The sequence below is a fragment of the Cyprinus carpio genome, chromosome B9 (genome assembly GCF_018340385.1).
Source record: "Cyprinus carpio isolate SPL01 chromosome B9, ASM1834038v1, whole genome shotgun sequence".
Lineage (NCBI taxonomy): Eukaryota > Metazoa > Chordata > Actinopteri > Cypriniformes > Cyprinidae > Cyprinus > Cyprinus carpio.
Genome location: NC_056605.1, coordinates 32,496,106 through 32,519,625, shown reverse-complemented (window position 1 = coordinate 32,519,625; position 23,520 = coordinate 32,496,106). Strand labels below are relative to the sequence as shown.

Here is a 23,520-nt window from a genome sequence, read left to right as displayed (position 1 = left end):
TGTTCTGTTTTTGACCTCCTCATCAGAACGCTGTGTTTGAATAGATGTGGAGGACTGTAGACTCAGAAGTAAACACACACTGCTGTGATTGGCTGATAGTTGTGTGTTTGACCGTCTATGTCCTTCACAGATGGACGCTGCTGTGATTTAGATCAAAAACACATAAAAAACTCAATACATATCAAACAATCTGTAAGAAGAGACAAAGCAACAGTGATCTATCACACTATCACATCATAGAGTAGATAATTACACAAGCTGTTGTTTTGTCAGACTGGCTTCAATATAAGCTGTTTTTAGACTAACGACTACGTTTTGTGTTCTGAAACTTACAGGATGTTTTTATAGTACAGTGTCCTCTTATGTCAAAAGTTCATGACCCCTTTAAATCTACTATTGTGCAACAAAGTAATAGGTATTTATCTTAAATCAGACTCATGTCCTGTGACATTTTAGATCTCAGTCCAGTGATCCATCAAACATGTTTATTTTTGATTTGTGATTTGTGTTTGTACTTTCTCTTTACTAATGGATTCACAGCTAAACTGATCTGATCTGATCGAAGAGTGTGTCATTGTTCTCTACAGGTTGAGAGATTGTGGCGTCACAGATGAAGGTTTTTCTGCTTTGACTTCAGCTCTGAGATCAAACCCCCCACACCTGAGAGAACTGGATCTGTCTCTGAATAATCTAGGAGACTCGGGAGTGAAGCGTCTCTGTGCTGTACTGAAGGATCCTCACTGTAAACTGGAGAAACTGGGGTAAGATTATATATGACACACTGTAAAATATTTTGTGAAGTGAAAAACAAATCACCCAAAAAGCCGAAAACACAATAGCTGTATCAAGATACAGAGATACAGAAAGTAAAACATTGTGTGTCTTTGTTTCTTGTTCATGTGTGGACTTCTGTGTTCATGGTTAAAGCTGTTTCTGCATTAGCAACACCTTTAAATGGATTCTGTTACACTAAGTGCTAATAGCTCGTCTTGTTAGCAAAGGCTTGACTGTTAGCAGACAAAATTACTAAAGAAACCAGTCAGATAATTGAGAGAGTAAGAACAGTGGCTTTTGAGACGACCGACCCGAGTACAAAAATCTGCATTTCTTCTCATTTATTCCATTGTATATTAGCTCAGAGAGGTGTTTATATTAAAGAAAAACATAAGAAAAATATTTAAAACATGGAAATAAAAATGTCTAACATCTATATAATTGAAAATTATATGTGGTGTCCTCGCGCGTTGATCAGATGTTCTGGAGAATCAATCACATGCAGCTCATATTGTCCCCAAACTCAGAAGCGTGAGTCTCTTCCTGCAGCTTCAAGAACAGCTTTACTGATCAGCAGCTTCAGTGTGATTAGGAGCAGGTGTAGGGGGGGCTTTAGGAATAGACACAAGGAAGGACACTAGAAGACAGCATCTGATTATAATCAATAGAATCATATAAAGAATATGTTATTACCTACTGTTTTGTAAAGCACTGCAATACATTGAGGTGTAAGTACTATCTGTCACAATTTACACCAAGTATGAATAATATCTCACAGTGTAGGTGATCTCAGGTTTTTATATCCTTGAGTGATGGACACACACACAGAGACATGTGAATATTCAAATTGAATAATTCTGTTGTTTCTAGATTCTAGGTTTATGTCTATTATTGTCATATTATACATTTTGCATTCTGCTCTTTTTCTATAGATTAAGTATTTTAGTTCATACAATAATACATTTATTTCAATCCCTTACTGAAAAAAATAAAAAGTTAAACCATCACATAATTTGTAATGGTTTTACTGGTTATAATGATTATATAATTGTATTGGTTTTATTTCCAGCGATATCATCGACTTGATTGCACAGATACTATTTTAAACTGAACTGAGATGGATGATGACATCACTGAATTCAATGATGAACTGACTTTAATTGAAAAATTAGTGTTTTACTGTTCTCCTTCTGCATTATTGCACACTATTTTCCTAATTAATGCTGTAGAGTTGCTTTGACACAATCTGTATTGTTAAAAGCGCTGTATAAATAAAGCTGACTTGATTTAATGGAAACTGTGATGGTCTGTTGGTCTCTACTGTTAATTGGTTGCCTTCTGTTGGTGGCTTTTGTTAGAACCATTAAATCTGTCACGCTGATAAATGAAGGATCCAAAAGCAGAGATGACAGGAATAACAGTCTTTAATGAAATGTATAACAAAGGAGACTCCTGTCTTAAAGCACACTGAACTGGTAAATAGTAACTTGAAAGAAGGAAAGACTCCTGTCTCGATGAGTAAAAAGATCAGGACTCCCTTGTAGCAGACTTGAAGCTCAGGAGTAGATAACTCAGGCAGGGTGAGAGAACCACAGTGGTTTACATTCAGCAGCAACAGCAGCAGAATACAGCAAATACTTTGGGGGCTAGACTGTTCCAGGCAGACAAGACAAGAATAGGTGAGTACCTCTCAATACAGACAGGATATAACTGCTGACGAAACGCATGACATGTAACAATAATCCAACAAAGAATCTACCAGAGCAAACACCAGATAAAGGGTGAACACTTAGGGCAAAGTAGAAACAGGTGTCAAAACAAATCAGCGCGAGCGCTGATTGCAATGACAAACAGGTGCAAGAAGAGAGAGGTCAGCAGAACTGAGAAAGAGAAAGTGTAATATAATAATGAGCTAATAAGGTGTGTGTGTGTGCGTGTGTGTGTGTAAGTAATGAGTGAGAGAGCGTGCGAGAGAGAAAACGGAAGAAAAAAAAAACCTGACTCATGACAGTAGTACCCCTCCCTCAATGAGCGCCTCTAGGCACTCGAGGAAGGAGCCTGACGGGACCGGTAGAAGTCATCAATCAGCGAGCCGTCCAGGACGTCCCGGGCCGGAATCCACTGCCTCTCCTCAGGACCGTAGCCCTCCCAGTCCACCAAGAACTGATGGCCATGCCCCCGAGGAAGAACATCAAGTAGTTTGCGAACTCTGTAAATGGAGGGCGAGGGGGAACGGAGGGACGCGCGGGCGCACGAATAACAGGTTTAATGCAAGACCATGAAAAAAACGGATATGAACACGGGCGCATCTGACCAGACAGTCTAGCTTTACAGCGACTGGACTGATGACCTTAACAATAGAAAAGGGTCCAATAAAACGAGGCATGAGCTTGCGAGACTTTCTCTTGAATAGGCAAATTGCGGGTGGATAACCACACCCTCTGTCCGCAAATATATCTGGGAGATCTCACCCTGCGGCAATTAGCGGCACGACGAGTACGTTCCCTAGTCTGACATAAGGCAGATCTCTCACCCTCCTCCAGGTATGCTTACATCTCTGAATAAAAGCCTCGACGGACGGAACCGAGGCCTGAGACTCCTGGGCGGAGGAGAGAAAAACAGGCAGTTGGAAAACCAAGGCAACCTTCAAACGGAGATAACCCAGTGGCGGACAATGGGAGAGAATTATGAGCATATTCGGCCCCATGGTAAACTGCTCGCACCAAGACGCGGGATTCTGAGAGGTAGGACTACGCAGCATGCGACCAAGAATCTGATTGGTCCTTTCGGCTTGCCCATTGGTCTGTGGATGGAATCCTGATGACAGACGAGGGGAAAGCCCCTATCTGGAGACAGAATTCCCTCCAGAACAGAGAAGTGAATTGCGGACCTCTGTCAGACACAATGTCCGAAGGAAGACCATGGATCTTGAAAACGTGATCCACCATAATCTGTGCGGTCTCCTGAGCCTACGGTAATTTAGGGAGCGGAATAAAATGCGCAGAAAAAAAACGGTCCATGATGGTGAGAATGACCGTATTGCCAGAGAAGGGGGAAGCCCGGTAACAAAATCCAACGCAATATGCGACCAGTGACGCGAAGGAACGGGAAGAGGTCTGAGAAGACCCGCCGGAGGATTATTACTAGACTTAGTCTGAGCGCAGATAGAACAAGCAGCAACAAAACGACGAATATCGCGCTCATGAGTGGGCCACCAAAAATCTCTGATGGATAGCCGCTAATGTACCTCTAACTCCGGGGTGTGCAACTAATTTAGAAGAATGACCCCAGCGAAGAAAACCGTCGAACGAGCAGCCTCGGGTAAAACCAAAGTTCCCTCAGGAGCGCGGGGTGGTCTTGCAGTGTGAAAGAAGAGCACGCCTGACCGCTTGTTCCACTCCCCCAGACGGCTGCCCCGACCACACAGTGCTGAGGTAAAATCATCTCATCGGTCGAGGCACCCTCTGATGAGTCAAACTGCCGAGAAAGGGCATCAGGCTTGAGGTTCTTGGAACCGGGTCTAAATGAAATAGAAAAATTAAAGCGATCAAAAAAATAATGCCCAGCGGGCCTGACGAGAGTTAAGACGTTTAGCAGAGCGAATGTACTCCAGGTTGCGGTGATCCGTCCAAAACAATGAATGGTACACTGGCTCCCTCAAGCCAGTGTCGCCACTCACCCAGCGCCAGACGCGATAGCCAAGAGTTCTCGATTACCCACGTCATAGTTGCGCCCTGCGGGCGAAAGACGGTGGGAGTAAAATGCGCAAGGATGAACCTTGTCATCCTGGGAAGAGCGTTGCGACAAGACAGCTCCTATCCCAATTCGGAGGCATCGACCTCAACAATAAACTGACGTTCTGGATCAGGAGTGATCAGGATGGGCGCAGAGGTAAAAAGCCTCTTAAGACGGTCAAACGCATCCTGAGCAGTCTCAGACCAAGCAAATTTGGACTTGGACGAAGTGAGAGCGGTAAGAGGGGCGGCAACCTGGCTAAAGTTATGAATAAAAGCGCCGGTAAAAATTGGCAAACCCCAGAAATCGCTGGAGCACGACTCGAGATTCGGGAACAGCCCAATCAAGAACTGCTCGAACCTTGTCAGGGTCCATACTAATCCCCTCCGCTGAAACGACCGAACCGAGAAAAGTAACCGATTGGGCATGAAAAAAACGCATTTCTCAGCCTTGACGAATAGGCGATTCTCTAATAAGCACTGCAGGACACGGCGAACGTGTTGAACGTGTGCCTGGAGAGAGGGTGAGAAAATTAAGATGTCATCCAAGTAAACGAACACGAAAACGTTTAGCATGTCTCTTAAGACATCGTTTACTAACGCTTGAAATACAGCGGGAGCGTTGACCAAACCAAAAGGTAGAACCCGGTATTCAAAGTGACCGACAGGAGTGTTGGAATGCGGTCTTCCACTCGTCTCCCTCCTTAATACGCACTAAATGGTAGGCGTTGTGCAAGCAAGTCTAACTTTGTAAAAACCCTTGCGCCCTGTAGGATCTCAAAAGCCGACGACATAAGAGGCAAAGGATAACGGTTCTTGACTGTTATGTCATTCAGCCCTCGATAATCGATACAAGGACGCAAAGAACCATCCTTCTTACAAAGAAAAAAACAGCGCCGGCGGGAGGCGAAGAAGGAGTAATGATCCCCGCGTCAAGAGACTCTGTGAGATATCTTTCCAGAGCCTCTCGTTCGGGCACCGAAAGCAAGTACAGTCTACCGCGAGGAGGCGTGGTGCCAGGAAGGAGTTCGATAGAGCAGTCGTACGGACGGTGAGGCGGTAAGGAAACCGCCCGGGAATGACTGAAAACCACCCGCAGATCATGGTACTCCTCCGGGACACCAGACAAATCATCAGGCTCCTCCTGGAAAAGAGGAACAGAAGACACGGGAGAAACAGCGGAAACCAGACAATTTACATGACAAGCTAAACTCCGGGTTAGTTCACCCAAATATTACCCAATCAATGTGAGGATTATGTTGGATAAGCCAGGGATGTCTTAAAACAATGGGGGGTAAAGGGAGACTGAAAAACATAAAATGAAACTGTCTCATGATGATTGCCAGAAACAGTGAGACTAACAGGACTGGTGACACAACGAACCAGAAGTAAGCTCTCTGCCATCCAGTGCAAAGACAGAGGCGACATCAGTCAAATCAACTAATCAGCACCCGAATCGACGAGGGCACATCTCATCGATAAAATTGCCCTCAGGCACCCGAGTCGACGAGGGCAAGACCGGTAACTAGAGAAACCAAATGGAGAACAGCGGATATAGTGGTTCGAGACCTTGGTGATGAGGAGATGACAGAAGCACTCACCAGTACTCCTCCGTCTACTGGCGAGCCTTGGCTTTTAAACTGCAGGATGAAGCAAAATGGCCAGCCATACCACAGTAAAGACAGAGACGGTTAATAATTCGCCGCTGTCGTTCCTCCGAGGAGATGCGCACGCTCCTCAGCTGCATGGGTACAGCATCAGGTTGGTTCTAAACAGAAGCAGCAGCAGAAGGAAAGTTATCACATGGTGTGAAAAGTGGAGAACGAACTCGACGCCTCTGCTCGGAACACTTGTCAAGGCGGATGGCCAGGTCGATAAGCTGATCGAGCTGAGTTAGCGACCCCCGCGCGTAGATCTCCTCCTTAAGGTCTACATTCAAACCCTTCAAGAAAGCGAGCAGTTAGTGCAGGATCATTCCACTCACGTGTAGTAGCCAGAGTCCGGAACTCTATCGCGAAATCTGCTACAGATCTTCTGCCTTGACGTAGCACAGCAAGTAGATGTGATGCCTCGCTGCCGAAGACCGGATCTATCAAAGACCTTGATCATCTCATCCTTGAAAAGAGTGTACTTGCTGCAGCATGCAGATTGTGCCTCCCAAACCGACGTACCCCACTCACACGCTCATACCCTTATTAGACAAATAAAACACTAATGAGCGGATTGATCCTCTGCATACGTCTGGGGCTGAAGGGAAAATACAACTTCACATTGGATGAGAAAAGCTCTGCACTCCCGTAGGCTCACCCGCATAACAGGAGGGATTGTTGACTCGTGGCTCAGAGGGCAGCTGACGGTTGTGAGACATGGCAGATTCCTGATGCAGGTGAAGTAAACGGGCAGATAGATCAGCAACCTGAGCTGAAAGACTCTTAACAGCCTGATGAGCGGGGTGGTCAACTCCTGCTCATGTTTGCCAAGCATAGCTCCCTGGATCTCGATCACCGACCGGACAGGCCTCTCATCTGCTGGATCCATGATGGTTGGATTATTCTGTCACGCTGATAAATGAAGGATCCAAAAGCAGAGATGACAGGAATAACGGTCTTTAATGAAATAATATATAACAAAGTCAGTCCGTCATTAAAGCACACTGAACTGGTAAAATAGTAACTTGAAAGAAGGAAAGACTCCTGAGTAACAGATCAGGACTCCCTTGTAGCAGACTTGAAGCTCAGGAGTAGATAACTCAGGCAGGGTGAGAGAACCACAGTGGTTTACATTCAGCAGCAAACAGCAGCAGAATACAGCAAATACTTTGGGGCTAGACTGTTCCAGGCAGACAAGACAAGAATAGGTGAGTACCTCTCAATACAGAGAGGATGTCACTGCTGACGAAACGCATGACATGTAACTATAATCCAACAAAGAATCTACCAGAGCAAACACCAGATAAAGGGTGAACACTTAGGGCAAAGTAGAAAACAGGTGTCAAAACCAATCAGCGCGAGCGCTGATTGCAATGACAAACAGGTGCATGAAGAGAGAGAGGTCAGCAGAACTGAGAAAGAAGAAAGTGTAATAGTGTGTGTGTGTGTTAAGGTGTGGTGTGTGTGTGTGTGTGTGTGTGTGTGTGTGTGTGTGTGTTGTGTGTGTGTAAGTAAATGAGTGAGAGAGCGTGCGAGAGAGAAAACGGAAGAAAAAACCCTGACTCATGACAAAATCCTAATGTAATACTACATGATACCATTATTTTAATGGTTTTAATGGTTAAAAGTTGATGGTTTGTAGTGTTATTTGTAGTGGAAATCAGTAGAATCTCTGTGATGGTTTTCTATTGTTTTTGTCAGCAGGGTCACCATGGGTTTTGTGAGATGTTATTTACCATAAATACGACAGAATTGCTGTAATATTGTGAGATAGTAGAGACTGTTTTGTAGTTTTGGTGGGCCTATTGGGAGGAAAATCCAGGCCGTTTTTCACTCCCAGTCCGTCCCTGGCTACATGTCTGCTGTTACAGTACTATTTTTGGTTTCAATTCACTGTTAGTGCTGCGCTTGGTTTGAGACACTTTAATTTGCATTTGGAAACACAACATTCATCATTAGAAACGTTTATAAATTTGTTGTTGTTTACAAAGAAGTTTTCAGTGTCACATAATCCTTCAGAAATCATTCTGATTTTCTGCTCAATAAACATTTCTCATTATTATAAATGTTAAACAGTTTTGCTGCTTAATATTTTTGTGGAAACAATGATACTACTCAAACATTTGTATAAGATTAAAAAAAAGAGAGAAATTAATCATTTTATTCATCATGCATGAAAGTGACAAAAAGTGAGTGAAGACATTTAAAATGATTTCTATTTAATAAATGCATTAACCAATTTAATCAATATATTTAATAAATGCAAATAAATGCTGTTCATTAAACTTTATATTTATCAAAAAATCCTGAAGAATAAAGTACATCCTCATTTCCACACAAAATATGAAGCAGCAAAATTGTTTTCAACATGTTTCAAAATGTTTCTTGAGAGTCAAATAAATGATTTCTAAGAGATCATGTGACACTGAAAACTGGAATAATGATGAAGAAAATTCACAGGAATAACATTACATTTTTTTTATTTAATTTACTTTATTTTGATCAAATAAATTAAACCTTGATGAGCAGATGATAGTTATTTCAAAATCATTAATAATTTTAATGTTTCCAAACTTTTGGCAGGTACTTCTATAATAATAAATCAGCATCGCGTTAGTTCAGTCAGGCAACGTTAGTCACGCTTGCATCAGCCGACAGTCAGCTGTTCCTGACGTGTACCAATCCAGTCTTGACACCTATCACATGGTCTATTTAAATTCCCATTCTTCAGCGTCTCTTCTGTCGCATCGCTGCTTGCAATTAACTCCCTCCTCCAACCCCAACTCCACCAACTGAACCTGTAATCCAATCTAACATTGTTCTTTCTTTACAGTCTCTTCATTGGAAGCAGTCTCTATCACATTTCGTTTACAACTCATGTAATTGTGAATTGTAATTATGTATGCATATAATGGCTCTGTTCTGTACCCCAGGGGGGGTTTGTCTTGCTGCTCTCCCCGCTCTGTTCAAGCATGGCAGCATGAACAGGCATGTGGAGTGTTGCCCAGAACATAACCCATACCGCCAGTATGACCAGTCCCACCCGCTCCCGCAACCTATGTGTTCCACTCCCACCCGCACCCGCCGCACAATAATTCTATATACTACACTATAATATATTATAGTACTTTATTATAATATATTATTATATTGTTGTCATGATTATTAAACGCTGCTTTTTATTTTTTACAGAACAGTATGTATATTTTTACAATATAAGATATATCTTTTAATATGTTAAAATATATATTTTTAATATTGAGTGCTGGGGGCGTGGCTTCCTGCGTGGTCAGATTTTCCTTCTTTTTTTGTCTTTAGCTGATCACACGCCTGTATTTGGTTAAAAATCCTGACAGTGTAATGAAGAATTTTTATTTTTCTTTTTGAATGAGGCTTTAAATTATTTATGAACATGTTTTTTTTGACATTTTAAATCTCAGTCCAACGATGCATCACACATTGATTTGTACTTTCTCTTTACTAATGTATTCACAGCTAAACTGATCTGATCTGAGAGAGTGAAGAGTGTGTCATTGTTCTCTACAGGTTGAGTGATTGTGGCGTCACAGATAAAGGTTGTGCTGCTCTGGCTTCAGCTCTAAGATCAAACCCCTCACACCTGAGAAAACTGAATCTGTCTCTGAATAATCTAGGAGACTCAGGAGTGAAGCATCTCTGTGCTGTACTGGAGGATCCTCACTGTAAACTGGAGAAACTGGGGTAAGATTATTTACGACACACTGTAAAATATTTGTGAAGTGAAAGACAAATCACCCAAAAAGCCAGAAACACACACACACACACACACACACACACACCCCCACTACTCTGTACATATTAATACAGATTAAAATAGCACTATAAAGCTCAGCTGTGTAATGAATAGTGTTTATTAAACATAAGACAGACTATTTGCAGGGACGTATTTCCGTACTTTCCGACCTCTGATGGACGACTTGATCATCTCAGAATGACATCATCTTAACCTCAAAATGTAAAAAAGACAATGTACATACTATTACATTGGAACCTAGATTTAAATTTTTATAAATTTGTAATCCCACAGTCCTCCCGTTGAGAGTTCTAATAACTCTCACATAAAACAAATGTAAACTTTCATAAGTCCATTCTATGGCCTATGTTTGTTAATATAAGCCCCATCTTAAAATCATACAACCACAAAAAACTAAATCTGTGTCTTGTCCTAGATTTATTATGTCTAATAGTTCTCTTAGGTGTAACAGTTCTTTTTAGAACCATAACTGTGGACACATATGACATGGATGGTAAAATGTCGTGGAAACTACATGATGACACAGAAAAACCATGTAGCATAAGAGTGGAAGTCTTGAAGTCCATGGCGCCCGAATAGCTGTGAAGTCTGTTTTCTGTAGTCCATTTCCCACGTAGATTCACTCAGAGGACTCTTGGTCCTCATGAAGCTTGTTCATGCATGTCTGAGGTGATGCTTTACACCAGGGTGCTGCTTAAGGAGATGACATCTCATGTACACATACCTGCAACATAAGAAAGCAAAGAAACAGCAGACCAGCGGTATTCATGCATAGACATTTTTAGACTTCTGTTGATCGTATAGTGGTTTTTAAGTCTGGTGATCGTATAGTGTTTTTCTCAATCTAGTTTTAAGTAATTTGACACCTATGGACCAGTGAGGTGGGGATAAAAAAACTACTGATAGGGGAAACCTATGAGGAAGTCTTTGCCACAGGGTTGGCCCCCGAGGCCTGTTGCACATCGGTTCTTCCCTGGGCTCCCCACTGGTCGTCCTAGTCTGTCCCTGTACTGTGTGCAAACTTTACTGTGTGACATCTCCATCTTCCAATGGAACATCAGTCATAAAAAAACATAACCCAAAAAAATAGGAGTGACTAGAGTGTGCTGTAATATAACTTTGAAGGCTGTGAGTGTACTTAACTAGCGTTGAATTAAGCACTCACAGCCCTAACAGTTAACACCTGAGCAAGCTGCTCCAACAGTTCGGAGAAGTGGGGAGGGGCTGCTTCAGAGTGTTAAGTAGACTGAGTAGGAGCTGAGTAAAGCTGTTCATTTCTCTTAATGTCTTCTTGCTTTTCCTACTCTCTTTCATCCAGTGTCCAGTTTTACCACAGTAATGACAACTGCCCTCCTTCTTAAGACTTCTACGTTTCTGTCGGTTCTCTGTGTTGACCTGAAAAGATGCTGCTGCAATCTTTACTCTGGCTTTTGACATCAGTCTCTTTCCCAAGTAGCTAACCTGCCCAAGTTGTTTTGCAAGCTTCCAGTGGACCATGTAAGATCTAAGAATGGTTAAGCAGATCTGTACTCGGCTAAAAGGCCATCAAACCATGTTCGAACTAGTGGTCCTTTATGATTCATTATCTTCTCTGGAGTGTCAGCTATTCCACTGTAAGATGCAGCTGACTGACAAAACCTTTCAGTGTATTCACTCACAGTTTCATCCTTCTTCTGTACACAACTAGTGACCTTTGACCAATTCACTTTTGGTCCAACAATGTTCTTTAACTCTCTCAGAACTCCCTCTCTCAATTCATCTTTACTGGCATGTTGTAGTTCAGAAGTAATAGCAGACTCAAAACTGTTGAATTCAGATTCAGTTAGAATTTTGTGACATCAGCTGTGTGACTTCTGCTAACGACATGTCATAGAGACGCATTTTGCTGATCAGTGCTCTTCTAAATTCAGTAAAATCTATATCTTTAGGTCCTAGAACTTTGGCAACAGTTTGTACTTGGACAACAGAAGAGTTGGGAGGAACACTTTCAGTTCCCTCAATTCTCTGAGATCTTCTCCTAGCTCCACATACCTTCACTGAATTTACAGGCACATCAGTTACTGACTGGATGGCTACATCTGTTTCAAAAAAAGCTTGTAAGTCAGGATAAGTGTTATCAGGCTGACTAACTTCTTCCACATCAGTTTTTGCTACAGCTTTGTTGTGGTTCAATTTCTTAGTCAAAGAGGATACTTTAGCACAGAGCTCTTTGTTCTGTTTCTCTAGCTCTGAGCTACCGCTGAGAATGTTCCGTAGCTAAAGCTAAACCAAATTCTCTGTTGCAGCAGATAATGCCTTTCACATGGTTCTTGCGAATACATGATCCTAGTACCTTTTTACATTCTTCAATTGACCATACTTTTTATGGATCAATACCAAATTTCTTTGTCAAATCCAATCTGACTGACTCTGTCACTACTGAGTCCATGTGCTCTCCTAACAATGATTTGAACCTCACTGTCTGTCCATAAAGTAGTAGCTAGTCCACCTTTCCTAGTTTGTTGGAATCAGCTTAGCATTCCTTCTAAACATTTTGTAAAGTCTTTCTGACACAACAGGACACTTCTAAAACTTCCCTGGCAAAGCAGAGGATACGCAATTAACCTATCTGACAAAGTAGAGGATGTGTAGTTAATACACATCATAATATATTTAACCTTCCCTGGCAACGCAGAGGATAGCACAAACTTCTAGCACTTTACGCTAAACTTCCCTGCCGAGACAGAGGGTAACACAATATTAGCATGTGATGCTAATCTTCCCTGCCTAAACAGAGGATATTTTCATCTCTAAAATAAATTGTTTAGAGGGTAACTTAGTTAACCAAACCCTGCAGCTGTCTGTTAACTCTTCTCTGGCGGTGCAGAGGATACTGGTCTTAAAGCCCATCTTTCAAGTTGAAGATCCCTGTGAATGAACGTGTAGATAAATAGTGTAGGAACTCGATATGCGTGAAGAAATTAATCATAAATGTGCATTAAATAAGTTTTTTAAAAGAAATTGTGAGTAAAATTACTTCCGCTGTCAAAAAACGCTCTGATCGGAAGTGACACAACGGCCGGTAAATCTCATCTCTTCGTAATGGAGTCAGACAGTGAAGAGGTTGCAGTCGGGGTTAATGTCAACTCTTACGATGGGCCATTGTTCTATAATTATAAGCCGCCTAGGCGAGAGAGTGGTCAGGCAGAGTTAAGGGGAAGGGTAAAATGGACAGAGGAGAGAGATAGAGTTGTGGTGTGAGGAGAATCGGTGGAGAATTGGGCAGGTGTCTTGGTGAGTGACCACAGGCTATAGCTAATTGTGGCTAATGTTGTCTCCATGTTTATCACATTGCAGTATCTTTAATAAATCATATTTAGCAATATTGCTGTCGACTTTGTTGTTTTTCAAGCATCCATGTAGATTGTCACCATCTATGCCACGCAACATGTGTCTTAAAATGTTTAATTTAGATCCCAGATTTTAAATGAATGCTGAAGGCTGTAGGCTATAGCTTACATCTGTGACGGTCAGCTAGTCTGGACAGGGATGGAAATGCTGTGCATTTCTGCACAACATAGTTTATCGTGAAATTTTGTAGAAATTGCTAGCTGATTTTTAATCAGTAACTGCTTTCAGACCTAGGTGTCCGCATGTTCTGCTTCTGCAGATGTCAAGCTTTTGGGCCGTATATCTGAACAACATAAACCGGCCAGCTGGAATTCCGAACTTAGCCAGCTGTTATACTACTTCCCCTCTTATTATTTCCGATGGACATTATGTAAATGAGCTCGCATGTACTGCGGAGTACGTGTATGAAAGCAGTTAGTGTTCCGGTTGGGACGGGAATATGCTGTTCATGTAAATACAGTCATTGTTGCAAGGATCTTTTATTGTCACGTGGTGGGATACTGGGTGTAAGGCATGCAGATAAATGCATCTAACTGACAGCCTATACTGTGCAGGGGGGGTGTCTTTTTACAGTGCATATTTACCTAAGCTTTAGGAAGTAAGTAGTCTACATGTCGTTTCTTACAAGGTCTTACACCAACCACTAGAGCTACAAGGAGGGAAGGAGAGTGAGTTTATCTTAGCACATTTTGTTTAACAGGTGCTTGTGTGGTAGATGTGAGGCTATGCCATCAGCAGTGGAGAGTGTGTGATGTAGGGAGGTCGATGCCTATTGGTCCCTTGTCCAAAACCTAGATCCCCCAGAAGACATTACCTGCCTCACACTCCATCCAGGGTTTGAAGCATCCTGTCTGAATCCTTTTGTGCTGCAGATAGCATACATGAACTTCAGACAGGAGCATGGCCCTCTCCAAGCCAGCAGACCAGAGTATGTTTTGGAGAAAAAATTATTTCACACTGCAATTTAAAGAACCAGCTTTTCTACACCAAAATAGTAAATCCTGTTAAGCAGGTTTTTAAACTCAGTGGTTTCCATATACTTACTATAAAAACAACTTTGGTGTTGTGTAGTACAGTAGAATATCAGCCAACAGGACATGCAATATTTACCAATGGAATTGTTTACTATGAAAACATGGTATGATCAAGATGTGATTATGTCCCAATCTCCACCACAGGCAGTTCCGATACACAGCATACAGGCAGATTGTCCGCTGGGCGTACAGAACACTATGCAGGAACATTAGGAAAAGCCATACCTTCATGTGTTTTGTGTCAGCAATAAGAAGGCAGTTTGCAGAGGAGGGACAAACATACAAAGGTTTCTAGTGGCCCCGATTGGAAGACAATAAATAAATCCATAGTGAAACAAACTGTACTGGTAAAATGTATCTTTTATTACATGTTAAAACGAGTGAGTGTTGTGCGAGATGGAGGCTGACTGCCTCATCCTTGGAAACCTTCTGGAGGGAAGAGGTGAGGGGGGGGGGGGGGGGGGGGGGGGGGGGGGGGGCGGTGCAGCAGAGGACAAGACAGCACTGCTTTCTTGTAGGGCCTGTGGTGACTTGCAGTATTCCTCTACCAGAGAGACCATAAGATTTGTTGCATATCCTTGAGGAGAGAAATGTTTAGAACACGGTTTAGTAACATGGTTGACTCACAAAAAAAAAAAAAAAAAAAAAAAAAAATAAAAAAAAGAAAAACAAAAAACGAGTGAAACTACTAACCGTAAGATGGTTTCTCCTTGATGGGTCTGACTACCCAGCCACCTTTCCGAAACCGCGGGTAGCGAACGGCATAGCGTGCCTCACCCTCACTGGTTCGAGCTACATCTCTGTTGCCATTACTATTGAAATGTAGGGCCGATAAGAAACGTCTGTAGGAGATAAGTAGATAGAACATTAGGTCGCCAAAGCTTACCCAATGCAGTGAAATGCAACAGAAATACATGACATTAATGTTTTCAGTTCAAATGGGTCTAAGACAATGACTCAACTTTGCAATTATTTTTTTGCAAACAATATGTAACATTTTGGTCTGCTATACAAGACTGCATTAGTTTTTAGCCATATTCATTCTGTCATCATTTACCTGCTTCAAAAGTATTGCAATATCCTGAAATTGAAAAAAAGACCTAATTTTATTAGTATCGATGCACCTTCTCTTGGTTTTTGCCAGTAACGGTCATAACCACAAGTTCCGCAGGCCTGAAAGATGAGAGAAGATTCAAGCAGCTTTACAATGATGCAGTGAAATACCTGTATAGTTAAGACACAAATAATTAATATACATACTATACATTCACAGACTATAATTCAGCTCCTCACAGACAGTTGACAAATAAGACATTACCTGCTTGACTTTTATGAAAGTTACTTCCGGATGCATTATGTGTCCCTGGGTTTCCCCACAGCATGCAGGGCAAACCGTGAACAAGGACAGCAACTGCCTCTGGCAAACAATGAACTTGTCAACAGCACTGAAAACAAGAAAAGGAAAAAAACACATTAATTCTGACTATGACATTTTTTGATACACATTCAGAAACATTTTTGCATTAATAAAAAGGTTTTTACTTTGGGTCACTGAGAGATTCCAGCTCTTCTGGTTCCTCCTCAGAGGACCCACTCAACATCTCCTCCCCTGGACTCCATGACATATCACCAGAATGGTTGATGATATCAGAAAATGACCATTCATCATCACTTTGTTTAGGACAGTGGAGTTGATCTGCGATGCTCAAACCTTTCGGTTTGAGTCCCCACATCCACCATCTGAGGCTTAACCTGAACAGCTTAGATGAAAGAGATTTATCTTAATAATTGTTCACCATTGTACATTCATTAGTAACCTCACATACAATCTAATGCAACCCAGTACAAAATATCTTTTTCTAACATTATGAAGTTCATAATTTTTAATGTTTAATGTCTGAAAAGTGTAAATTACAAAATAGTAACCATGGAGATCATGAAAATTTTTGACATGTAATCCTTATTTGGGATCGTATATGGCATTTATGGTGAATGCTAGATATAAGCTAACTACCTAATGAACGATGTTAACATCTTATGTTGCACTGTGATCCACGATGGACCACTTCTGGCTCAGGGTCCCATTGTAGAGATGTCTCCATCTCCATCACCAAGTGGCAGTTGCACCCGCCCCGTTTTTTGCTGGCAGCACTCTCTCCCAAAATCTGAAAACAGACCAAAATCACAACTTTGAACTTTAAAAAAATGTAGTCCTTTCATGAAAATCCCCCATTCATGCATTATTTAAAAGACTGCTAATCTTTTCAAAATCTTTTCAAAGTAGTCCCGAGCTGCATTCCCTCGCGCATGTGCCCTGTTGATACCAGCTTTGATTAGTCAAAGAAAACCAAGGCAACTTCGATGTAACTAAGAAAACTAATATTGTAAAGCATTACTTGGATGCGTTTTGGAGACAGTGAAGTCTTGTTTACACTTTCGCCTGGCTCCGAAGAGAAAGAGTGCACACGCGCGACCGGCTGTCTTTCTCTGCTCGTTCTTTCAGTTAAACATGCGCCCTGTCACAAGCGCAGCAGTTCATCTACATTACTCACCGATCAAATAAGACTGGCGGGACACAAAAAAAAAAAATCACTTTGGCGGGCGCTAAAACAAGTTCAATGCAGGAAAATTCATGTGTGAATTTAACCGAGTAACGTTAGAAGGCTACATGACCATGCACTCGCACAAATGCGACCACATACAATTTTAACTCGCACATTCTCAGAAAATGGTCGCAGTCTGGAACCCTGTCTTATTAGCTCAATAAAACAAGTGTCAGGAGGCTCATTTGCATCCTCACGGGGAGTAACAAGAGTAAGCTGACGGCAGCTAGCAGCTAGGCGGGCTTTAGTGCCTTCATGGTGCTAACGTTAACTTCTCAAAGTCATGCCAAGTCTAATCCATTATAACGTCAAGAAAAATACATTTGCAAATTACATGCAGAGCTACATTTCGATGCAACAATTTGTTTAATGTATTGTAAGACTTACTGTGCAAAGCTCAGTTAACGTTTACGTCGTTAGACTCTTCACTCCCTCACGCCAGATTTTGCTGGGTGGACTTGCATGCACCGATGGCACAGCTCCATTTGCCAGCCTAACCCACTCTTTTCGTCGAAATCCCATGCGAAATTCCATAAGATCTCCTTGGTTGTAGCTGTCCGGTGTGAAGTGTTTTTCACATACCACCGTGTGTCTTGTCAACGAGGAGGCAGCGAAATTGCTTCTCTTTGCCTGGACGAAACGTATCCGAGCACGGAAATCTTTGTGTTTCTTGTTTGGAAATCGGTGGACCCGATGGCCAGACAAGTTGGAGTTGTTGCATCCAAAACAAACACAAGAATTCACCATTGTGACAACTCAAACCTACTGTAACTATAATAACGATAACGATAATCCTCTCTTTTCTGTTTCCACCACGTCGTAAAACCCACACTGAGAACCAGGGCGGCAGCGCCTATGTTTGCCTGTCCTTACGTCATATGACTCGTTCTCTGGGAAAAGGCGTTTTTTTGGAGCGTAGCTTAGAATAGTTACACTTTTTTCTTGATTTTCTGCCCGTGGGTGTTGTAAAAACATATATATTCTTATGTATGTCTTTTTAAATTGACATTTTCATACAAGATTCTGTATAAATTAAGTTATACAAATAAATTGAAAGATGGCCTTTAAAGGTTCTTCTGGATAGAGTTACACTCACCAACCCTTGGTTGTACAGAAAGATTCAGTCTGGAACGAAGACAGATCTTTGTTGAGCTTGAAGTTTCAATCTGGATTCAGGTGAGAAGCTCTATCTGGGTCACGGCACCAAAACTAATCAAAAACCAAAAGACTCTGCTGTATCTGTATTGGGTAATCTTCAGCAGCATTATTTATTGAGAATGCTCTGCTTAGCGCTACAGTCATCAAAAGTCTAACCAAAGCAGTGATACTTTGGAGTTTATATACATGTCAAGGGGGAGGGATACATAGAGGTGGAGACAATTTTAAACAAAGCAAGCAAATGCAATACAGGTATCAGCCGACACTGGAAAACTCTCAGCTTTGATCTCAACAGCATAACAGTGTCATTTAAATACAGAGGTGCCTGACAGTATCGCCCATACCTTCACATTATCATAGAAACAAAGGCACAGCTGTGCATTGAGTTTAAGGTCAGGAAGAGCAAACAAAAGGTCAATGTCTCAGAAACCTGGGCTGCTTGACTTGATCATCTCAGAATGACATCATCTTAACCTCAAAATGTAAAAACACAATGTACATAATATTACATTGGAACCTAGATTTAACATTTTTTAAATTTGTAATCCCACACGTGCTACATGCAGGGGTGGACTGGCCATCTGGAGGTTCTGGAGAAGTTCATCCAAGGGCCGTCAACGGCCACCGGCCTGCGGACTCATATAAAGTGACGTTGACAGCTGACAAAAGGGGGCACTAATCCAATCTATTTTTCTTTCCTTTGCTTATAAGAAACTGAAACTGCCGTATACAACCCGCGATGTCTTTTAGTACGGCCCGCTGGATCGTTTTAGACTCGGATGATCAATTTTAAAATATTTGAAATGTAAGTCACATAAAGACTGCTTTCAGTTTATGATGTTAATACTGTCTTCAACCAGGAGAGGTAGCTAGTTTCCAGCCGCTCCTCATATTAATTTCAGTGTAGTAGGACCTGCACTCTAATGTAAACATTCACTACCATTAGCAAATAATAAATAAAAAACTGACCATGAAAACAGCATTTTCCAGTCAAGATGGTAAACAGATGATCTTTGTACCAAGTTCAAGGGGACACTGTTTGTAGTGTTTGTAAATCTGTTATTTAAATCTTCATCACATCACTACACACAAACAACAGGGACGCCAGAGTTGCACTTTCCTCAAATTTCAAAGGTTAAAAGCATTGTCAACAAAAGCTTTTTGCCAAATGCATAACAGAAATGTTTGCACTGAACTGAACTCTGTTCTTAGGGTTTTCGCGGGTCCTTAAAAAAGTCTTCAGTTAAATCATTTAAATTTAAGGCCGTGTAAACTCTAAAATGATACAGAAAGTCTTAATTATAAGAGGTCTTAAATTTGGGGACAGAAAGACAAGAATTGCAATATAGATTAGGCTATGATTTCACTGAATAAACTTGAGCACTGCACGTTTCAGAGTCACGTGCGCTGCTTTGTGCTGCGGTTACCGGGGCAACTGTCTGCTAGTTCTGGAAGTGAAACCTTTTTTTTTTTTTTTTTTTTTTGCAGTTGAAAGAATAACAATAGATTTAAAGTAACAGGGCAAACGGACATCATCACATGAAGTTAGATAAGGTACACAAATTTACAAGATATATCAAAGATAAATAAAAAATAAATAAATACAAAAAAAAATCAAAGGAAAGAAAAGATCTTTTAAAGATGGCTTACAATAGACTCAATAATGTTAAGGTTTTTGAAGCCTTTGAGTTCAAAGGATTTGACATATTCTTAAAAGAACTCAAAAGGGACTTTATATCAGATGAAAACATTCTAAAGTTAGGTTTGCAATGATTGGCTCTGGCTTTATGAAGGTGAAATTTACCCAGAAGACAAAACGATGAAAACAATATGTTACAGATTAATGTCCTTGGAATGAAAATCTGACACAAAAATAATAGATTCTGTTATTTCTATCATTTTGTTACAGCAAGAAAAAATTAACATGGTAACTTCAGACCAAAAAGACTCGGAGAATGGGCAATGATAAAACAGATGTAGAATAGATTCTTTATCAGAATTACAAAATGAACACACTGAGGATATATTCTCAGAAAATCTGCTCAAAAATAAATCACAATGGTAGTATCTATGAGCAATTTTGAAATGGAGTTCTTTAATTTTACTTGGGATTAATAGTCTGTGAGAAAAGGTTTTTTAATTCAGAGTTCAGATAAACAGATCCTCCATTTAGATTGTGCTTTAGAGGGGCATCCTGGAGTTGAAGAAAGAGCAATTTCTAATAAAAAAGTTATTGCATTTTTTATCTAATACATAAACACCATTAAACACAAGTGTAGGAAAATAGTTGTTTACACAGCCATAACAAAGTTTTTAAACTGACAGGAATACTTTTAGTCACCTTATTAAAAATCTCTTAGTGAGATTGTTGCCCCTTTCAAAGACACAAAGTCAGGAAAGGAAAGAAGGTCCCCATCAGCATTGAACAAATCAGAAACAAAAAAGATATTTTTATTCACCCATTCAATAAAAAAAAAAAGACTTGTTACCAGACAAAATATTTTCATTGTTCCAAAGAATACACGTGTGCAGGGAGAAATTATGTTTTAAAGCAATCTTCCAGGATTCTAGGACTTGTTTATGAAAATTTGAAAGTTTAATAGGTAACTTACTACACTTAAAGTTACAGGACAATAAAAATTTAAGGCCACCACAACGTTTGAAGAATAGATTAGGGATCCAAAACCAGGGTAACTCATTATTAGATAAACAATTCTTGATCCAGTTAAATTAAAGTCTGGTTAATGATATTAAAATCTAAAGCATTAAGACCACCCTCCTTATAGTTTCTTATTATAGATTTCCTTTGAACACATTCTGTCTTGTATTTCCAAATAAAGCAGAATAGCAGAGAGTTAATCATTTTAACCTATGAAGGGAAAACATAAAGGCAGGATAAACTAGGCGTAAAAAAAAGCCCTCAGCCTTAGTCAGCAGGACTCTCCCATCAATTGTCAAATATCTCTGCAGCCAGCAACATAAAATCTTTTTAATGTTATCTAGCCTTGGCTGAACCTTGAAGGCAACAGAAACTTGTGAATCATTATTAAGATAAAGACAATTCAGCTAACTGACTAATTATCAATGTATTCCCTTCAATATTTATACCTTGAATATTGGAGTGCTTTTAACAGCTCGGGTAACACTAATGAGCGGATGGTATTCCAACCATCTGTTTCATATTAATGAATCCTGACTCTCTAACACATCCTGCACTCAGAGAGAAGAACTTAAAAAAAAAAAAAAATAAGGACTTTTGTTTTTACGACATCCTCCAACATAAAACCCCCCCTCGGGCGCCGCGATGTCGATAACATCTCAGCCCTCGTGACATTTATTACACCTTCGAGATGATCCAGAGACACTCTCGTGAGCCATCAAAGGAAAGAAACACCCCGCCCTTTAATCACAGCATGACGACATTCCAGACACACACACACACACACACACACACACACACCCACACGAGCATTTCTGGCTCACACATGAACACTTTTGATAAACTACCTCTAAATGTATTAAATGTATCTCTTTATGTGCTTAGATGTCTTCACGTGATATAGTGGAATAGATATAATGTTTACTGTGTGTTTAATCAAACTTTATATGCCTGTAGTTAGGAACAACTCTGTATCTCTGTATCCCTGACTCGCAAAGTTATAGTTTATGGTGTCTGTATGATCGTAGAAACCCCGACTGTGACGAATCTCAACGGCAAATTACAAAAAGATGCATTGTTTCAGAAGTACAATCTTTCTGAGGAAAAAATGTGTAATTTTGTCATCGCCATAAATTAGACCAGTGGGCGGAAATCAGCAGACAAAGAAGATTTTTCCCGCCTCAGTTTCTCACACCTCATTGGTTCATAAGGTGACATAGGTGTGAACCAACCTTTCAATAAAAACAAAGGAAAACCCTTGCTCGTGTCATTCCGCAAGAGAAAGAGGGGGGGGTTCCCAGTTCGCGATCGGACTTCTCAAGAAGTCCCTCCGTTTCTTCTTCTTTACTTTTTCGTTTTATCTTAGTTTTTTCTTTATTGTCTTCTGATATTTGACTTCGTTCAATTGTCCCTCACAAGCCAAACGAACTTAAGTCTAATCATCTTTTGGCAAAGTTTACATTCGCGTCAACCACGAACTCACGCATAATCAGCTCCGGAACGGACAACGCAGAAGCTACAACAACGGACAATTTGAGCTCAGCTACACACAAGAGCCAGATCAAAGCAAGTATTTTCTTATATCGCAACTTGCTGTTTAAGGTTGTCTAGGCTATTCCACTTTTGTGAAATTATCCAATGACTTGGAGTCTCTCACAAAGTTAACTGTTTGAAAATTGTCACTCTGAGATCTGCCTTCCCCTCTTTCTCTCCCTCTTTCTCTTCTCTCTCTCTCTCTTTCTCTCTCTCTCTTTCTCTTTCTCTCTATCTCATTACTATTTCCGTTTGATTATCTTGTTTAAATTGTATTGTTTGTTTTGCTATATACTCATATTTACTCTGTGTGAATTGTAGTTATGTACTCTTTAGTCCGCTTTTATTAAATACAATAATTTGCTTGAATTGAACCGTTTTATTGCTCATCAAGATCGAAGTCCCTGAATCGTGTGATCTAAGCTACAAGCTTTGTTTTCTAGGAATTACTATTCAGTAATCTAAATACTACAGACACAGAAAATATTGTTCTTCCTGATCAGAAGATTATATTTCTTGGAGTTTGTAAGAGGGTATTTTTATTGATATTTGATAAGGGAGTCTAGCATCCAGTTCGCGGGACGAACAGATTGTCTAGATAAATTACATTAATTCTAGTAAAGATTACCTTTAAATGATTAAATATTCCCTCTTTGGGTAATTTAATATTTGTAAGCAATAAGCACATCATATTCATAGACTCATGAATATTCACTTCATTTGAGTTAATTATTCCCCAGAAAGTGATTGTTGCTACATATTTTATGGTGGAGTTATTTTGGGCAGCGTTCAAACTTTGTTTTTGGTGAACAATATTCATATTCATATTCATGCGTTTTTTTGGATGTTAATATATTATGCATGCGCATTTTTGAATTGTGAGTTAAGTCGCGCTTCGAGCAAACTCCTTCGGCACAAAAGCCAGCTGTTCAGCACATTAACAGTTTCTAAAAGAAAAACCCATAGTCACTGTTATTTTTTTAATGAAAGTACACTGCAGTATAATGTTAAAAGTCTCCTGTTAAGAAAGACCAAGATCTTTCTGCAGTGAGAACATTTTTAATATTAATAACCCGCCTATTAAAAGAGAAGAAATCTCTTTTTTAGGACCAGACGTAAAATCTGATCAGAGCGACGTTCCTTTGATTCAGTTGTAAAAGGCCTTGTAATTACATATCTTTATTGAATTCGTG

General features: G+C 40.5%; 1 protein-coding gene across 1 annotated transcript in view; it reads left to right on the top strand.

The window, feature by feature from the left end:
• The window catches only part of LOC109075406 (NACHT, LRR and PYD domains-containing protein 3-like), a 441,226-nt gene that overhangs the window by 396,036 nt on the left and 21,670 nt on the right, over window positions 1-23,520 (top strand). Inside the window, exon 11 of the mRNA XM_042731927.1 lies at window positions 588-616. Coding sequence (XP_042587861.1) covers window positions 588-616 — 29 coding nt within the window. The remainder of the gene's footprint in view (window positions 1-587; window positions 617-23,520) is intronic.